Below are 6,079 nucleotides of genomic sequence, written 5' to 3'. Positions count from 1 at the left end.
GCACAGAGATCCCCCTGCCTTTGTCTCCTGAGTTCTGGAATTAAAGGTGTGTGCCACCACACCCAGCATTTTTTAACTTTCATGTGGATTATATTATGTTGCTCAGAACCCACTTTTGATTCCTCTATAGTGATTTGAAATGTTTCTTAGTATACTTTTAGTGGTTAGTTTAAGGTTTATACTATACACAGTAACTTACATAGTCTTTTAGTTTATATTTTAATAACTTCAGTTAAGTTTAGAAATCCTGCTTCTATTTACCTGCCTATTCTCTATATTTTAAGTAATATTATTGTATAAAAAATGACCACACAATGCACAATGTACAGTAACAGGGATGACAGAGTATATGGGCTCGGGGTGGGGGGCTATGGAGGGTGCCGTTTGGGATGCGGGTATAAAGATGAATAAGATTGTTTGGGATGTTCTGTATGAAATACACAAAAAAATCAATCAATAAATTAATTAAGTAAAAATAAACAATTTGATGACTGAAATGTCAGGGATCAAGTAAAAAGAGCAGTCATGCTAACAGTGATTTTGTGCAATTCTGATCATTCTTATATGCTTTAAATACAAACAGCGATTCCATCACAACCTGGCATACCTGAAGAAGTTGGGGCTGGCAAAGAGCACATCATCATTCAGTGGACAAAACCTGAATCTGACGGTGGCAATGAAATCAGCAACTACCTAGTAGACAAGCGTGAGAAGAAGAGCTTGCGCTGGACACGTGTCAACAAAGACTACGTGGTCTATGATACCAGGCTGAAGGTGACCAGCCTGATGGAGGGCTGTGATTACCAGTTCCGGGTGACCGCAGTGAATGCTGCTGGTAACAGTGAACCCAGTGAAGCTTCCAACTTCATCTCATGCAGAGAGCCATCATGTGAGTTCTGAGAATCAGACATTATCTCAATGCCAATAAAAACCATGAAAATTTTCCAACATATTTCTAAGAACTCGTAGAATTTATAAAAATCTTATGTCTAATAAAGCCTATACTTATGAATGTTCTCCTAAATATAGCCTAACTCAAAGAGCATTCTAACTACTACTATGGTAAAAGTTAGTAATGCTGAAAAGTGCTCAGTATTTTTCTGATTTATGAAAAACCAGAAATAAATCATTCTACTGCCAATATGAAGGCTATATTTGTAAATATTCCTAGAATATAAAAATAAGTTGCACTGATAATAACCATTGAAAAGAAAAATAGCCAAATCCCTTTAGAGAGGCGAGCCAAGGCATAAAGTTCCTAATATTTTAACGTTACTAACAAAATAATTATTATATGACCTTCAAAATGAGCAGACAAATCCTTTTATAAAGTTAAAGAGTTGAAAGGAATAAGTCACTGGCGCTAAAGAGGGAAAGATGATGATGACCTGGTTCCTGCATTTATTACAATAGAGATGACATGTAATAGTAACTCAGAGAAAGATGAGCATCTAAAGAAAAGTCCCTGAGAATGGGCTAAGCAAGGAACTCAGTAAAGGAGAATGTGCCATGGCTAGCCAAAGTAAAAGAAAGAAATGCCTGCATCCCTAAGACAGTCTAGGTCTTAAAATAATAATAGTGATAATACAGTGTAAGTGCTGACCTAGTGTGTCAAACAAAACCTAGTTACAAAGATGGGTCTTCTTGGGTCTTGAATGCCTCTGTGAATATGAAAACTACAGTTCTCAAAGTTTATTTGTACAATATCTATTTCTCACTTTTAATTACACAGATACCCCTGGACCACCTTCTGCTCCAAGAGTTGTGGATACCACCAAGCGCAGTATTAGCTTGGCATGGACCAAGCCCATGTATGATGGTGGCACTGACATCATAGGATATGTCCTTGAAATGCAAGAGAAAGACGCTGATCAATGGTACCAAGTGCATAGTAATGCCACAATAAGAAATACTGAATTTACTGTGCCAGACCTTAAAACGGGCCAGAAATACTCCTTCAGAGTTGCGGCTGTCAACGTGAAGGGCATAAGTGAATACAGCGAAACCACTGCTGAAATTGAGCCTGTCGAACGACTAGGTATTTAAGATGAAAACTTTTAGATGAATTGTTTTCTCATACCATCTGTTCATGAATTAAACTTTGATATTTACTTCCCAGAAATACCAGATCTTGAGCTTGCTGACGATCTAAAGAAGACCGTGACTGTCAGGGCTGGGGCTTCCCTGCGCCTGATGGTGTCTGTGTCTGGAAGACCATCTCCTGTCATCACCTGGAGCAAGAAGGGCATTGACCTTACAAACCGGGCAATTATCGATAACACTGAGAGCTACTCTTTGCTCATTGTGGACAAAGTTAATCGGTATGATGCTGGAAAATACACAATTGAAGCTGAAAATCAATCTGGCAAGAAGTCAGCAACGGTCCTTGTTAAAGTATATGGTAAGTGGTTTTCTTAAAACTGACTAAGCTGTGAGTAGATACATACCCATGGGTACGTTTTGACCTAAATTGATCACCTCACTAAGGGAGACCTATACTGATTATGTTTTCTGGGAAAAAAAAATCTATCAATCAGGCAAGAGGAGTATGAACTTTCTTTCCTTCTGTTTTTTAGATACTCCTGGTCCTTGTCCTTCAGTGAGTATTAAGGAAGTATCGAGAGATTCTGTGACTATCACTTGGGAAATTCCTACAATTGATGGCGGAGCGCCAGTAAACAACTACATTATCGAGAAGCGTGAAGCCGCCATGCGAGCATTCAAAACAGTAACCACCAAATGCAGCAAGACCCTTTACCGAATATCTGGCCTTGTAGAAGGAACCATGTACTACTTCAGAGTCCTGCCAGAAAACATCTACGGCATTGGAGAGCCCCGTGAAACATCGGATGCAGTTCTGGTCTCAGAAGTGCCTTTGGTGCCTACAAAACTAGAAGTGGTTGATGTCACCAAATCCACTGTCACACTTGCCTGGGAAAAACCACTCTATGATGGTGGTAGCCGACTCACTGGATATATTCTTGAGGCCTGCAAAGCTGGGACAGAGAGATGGATGAAAGTTGTCACTTTGAAACCCACCGTCTTAGAGCACACTGTTATTTCCTTAAATGAAGGTGAACAGTACTTGTTTAGAGTAAGGGCACAAAATGAGAAAGGTGTGTCAGAACCAAGAGAGATCGTCACAGCTGTGACTGTACAAGACCTCAGAGGTAGGTACTGAATATTCAGGTAACAATGAAGTAAAATGAAAATTTTAAAAATGCATGGCACTTCTTCATTAGAAATCCTATTTAAAAATAAACATCTAATTTCTTTCTCATAGTGTTGCCCACAATTGATCTTTCTACAATGCCTCAAAAGACCATCCATGTCCCAGCCGGCAGACCAATAGAGCTGGTGATACCTATCGCTGGCCGTCCACCTCCTACTGCTTCCTGGTTCTTTGCTGGTTCTAAACTGAGAGAATCAGAGCGTGTGACTGTTGAAACTCACACTAAAGTAACTAAGTTAACCATCCGTGAAACCACTATAAGAGATACTGGAGAATATACACTTGAATTGAAGAATGTTACCGGAACGACTTCAGAGACCATTAAAGTTATCATTCTTGGTAAGAATGTGTAACAACGATACAATTAAATCATTGGAATTTAATCCCTCAGTTTTTATTTGAAATAAAAATTCATTTCCTGAATTTCTTTATCTTTCACAGACAAGCCTGGGCCACCAACTGGACCTATAAAGATTGATGAAATCGATGCTACATCAGTTACCATTTCCTGGGAACCACCTGAATTGGACGGTGGTGCTCCACTGAGTGGTTATGTGGTAGAACAACGTGATGCGCATCGCCCAGGATGGCTGCCAGTTTCTGAATCAGTGACTAGACCAACATTTAAATTTACCAGACTCACTGAAGGAAATGAATATGTGTTCCGTGTGGCTGCGACAAACCGCTTCGGGATTGGCTCTTACTTGCAGTCTGAGGTCATAGAATGCCGTAGCAGCATCAGTAAGTCTGTGGACCCTTCTTCCATTGCCCCTACATCTGATTCTGAATTTGTTTCAGTATACCCTGATGTAAAGAAAAATAGCCTGTAAAAAACGTCAGAGTTCTTCTAAGGTTTCTAAACACAGTCTTCCTTGAAGTTTTCAACAGTTGTGTTGTTTTTTGTTGTTGTTGTTTGTTTGTTTGTTTTAATTTTTCCACTTGGGTCAAAGAAAGAAAAAGGGACTTGGGTAAAAAGCATAGGAGGATGGAAGGAAAGAAGGAAAAAAGAAGAGAAGGAAGATGCGAGAGGGACAGTGACAGAATAAAAGAAAGTACAAAGTATGTCCTTAATACATGTTTATAAAATTGAAGAAAATAAGATACAGAGTAAATAGAAAAAGCACTGAGAACACACCCACAAGTGTTTTCACTCCATTTAAAATAGCACCTGAAAACTAGGATACACACAGACATGAGTCTTTATTCGTGTCACCATGTTGTATTCATCCCTGTCTTGTTACAGGTATTCCTGGACCTCCAGAAACACTACAGATATTTGATGTCTCCCGTGATGGTATGACACTTACTTGGTATCCACCTGAAGATGATGGTGGCTCCCAAGTGACTGGATATATTGTGGAACGCAAAGAAGTAAGAGCAGATCGATGGGTCCGTGTAAATAAAGTACCAGTGACAATGACACGGTACCGCTCCACCGGCCTTATTGAAGGCTTAGAATATGAACACCGTGTCACAGCCATTAATGCAAGAGGCACTGGAAAGCCAGGTCGTCCTTCCAAACCCATCGTGGCCATGGATCCAATTGGTAAATATATTTAGTATAAGCCAAGTTTATTGAGATATAGTTTTAAGTGGAAAATCTCATCCTTCTGAAGTATATAATTCTGTGAGTTCTAAAAGATAATGTTTTGAAATCATTATCACAATCAAACTATAAAATATAGTATACAAAAATGTGGAAAGCAAAAAAGATAAGTTTAATACCATCAGTCAATATTTCAATAACGCACTGAATTTGTAAGATGGCACAATTTATTTATAACTTTGCAGCAACTATAAACTGTAAACCTTTTGCCTTTTTTCTTCCCAGCTCCACCAGGAAAACCACAAAATCCAAGAGTTACAGATACTACAAGGACATCAGTCTCCCTGGCCTGGAGTGTTCCAGAAGATGAAGGAGGATCTAAAGTCACAGGCTATTTGATTGAAATGCAAAAGGTAGATCAACATGAATGGACCAAATGTAATACCACTCCAACCAAGATTCGGGAATATACTCTCACACATCTACCTCAGGGTGCTGAATACAGATTCCGTGTCTTAGCTTGTAATGCTGGTGGACCTGGGGAGCCTGCTGAGGTACCAGGAACAGTCAAAGTGACAGAAATGCTTGGTAAGAAACACAATCCTTTAGTTTCTATTGTAATTGCCTTTTGACTCTTTTGGTATTTCCCCAAATATCAAAAAAAAACTAAATTGCAACCGTACCTTTTTCCTCAGAATATCCTGACTATGAACTTGATGAAAGATACCAGGAAGGTGTCTTTGTACGACAAGGTGGAGTCATCAGACTTACCATACCAATCAAAGGAAAACCATTCCCAGTATGTAAATGGACCAAGGACGGCCAGGATATTAGTAAACGTGCCATGATTGCAACATCTGAAACCCACACTGAGCTTGTGATCAAAGAAGCAGACAGAGATGATTCTGGAACTTATGACTTGGTTCTGGAAAACAAATGTGGCAAGAAGACTGTTTACATCAAGGTCAAAGTGATAGGAAGTCCCAATACTCCAGAAGGACCACTTGAGTATGATGACATACAAGCCCGTTCTGTAAGAGTCAGTTGGAGGCCTCCTGCCGATGATGGTGGTGCTGATATCTTGGGCTATATCCTTGAGAGAAGAGAAGTTCCTAAAGCTGCTTGGTACACCATCGATTCCAGAGTCCGAGGTACATCGCTGGTGGTAAAAGGCCTCAAAGAAAATGTGGAATATCATTTCCGAGTCTCAGCAGAAAACCAGTTTGGCATAAGCAAGCCCTTGAAATCTGAGGAGCCTGTAATACCAAAAACACCACTGAGTAAGTGCTTTCTCAACCACA

The 6,079-nt window shown here is 39.7% G+C and overlaps 1 protein-coding gene and 1 long non-coding RNA gene across 3 annotated transcripts in view; one reads left to right on the top strand and one right to left on the bottom strand.

Annotated features, from left to right (window-relative positions):
* The window catches only part of Ttn (titin), a 278,254-nt gene that overhangs the window by 258,524 nt on the left and 13,651 nt on the right, over positions 1–6,079 (top strand). For both annotated transcript variants that reach the window (XM_017794905.1, XM_017794904.1), the window contains 9 exons: positions 584–889; positions 1,733–2,038; positions 2,120–2,401; positions 2,577–3,170; positions 3,284–3,571; positions 3,674–3,973; positions 4,476–4,778; positions 5,064–5,366; positions 5,474–6,058. In XM_017794905.1, coding sequence (XP_017650394.1) covers positions 584–889; positions 1,733–2,038; positions 2,120–2,401; positions 2,577–3,170; positions 3,284–3,571; positions 3,674–3,973; positions 4,476–4,778; positions 5,064–5,366; positions 5,474–6,058 — 3,267 coding nt within the window. The remainder of the gene's footprint in view (positions 1–583; positions 890–1,732; positions 2,039–2,119; positions 2,402–2,576; positions 3,171–3,283; positions 3,572–3,673; positions 3,974–4,475; positions 4,779–5,063; positions 5,367–5,473; positions 6,059–6,079) is intronic.
* On the bottom strand, positions 4,759–5,904 carry LOC115067978. The gene is made up of 3 exons (XR_003847341.1): positions 5,801–5,904; positions 5,550–5,703; positions 4,759–4,866 (listed from the first exon to the last, which is right to left on the bottom strand). It is a non-coding gene; the product is annotated as an uncharacterized LOC115067978 (long non-coding RNA).

This window comes from Nannospalax galili, unplaced genomic scaffold (assembly GCF_000622305.1).
Source record: "Nannospalax galili isolate Female #2095 unplaced genomic scaffold, S.galili_v1.0 scaffold346, whole genome shotgun sequence".
Lineage (NCBI taxonomy): Eukaryota > Metazoa > Chordata > Mammalia > Rodentia > Spalacidae > Nannospalax > Nannospalax galili.
This window is presented reverse-complemented; position numbering and strand designations above follow the sequence as displayed.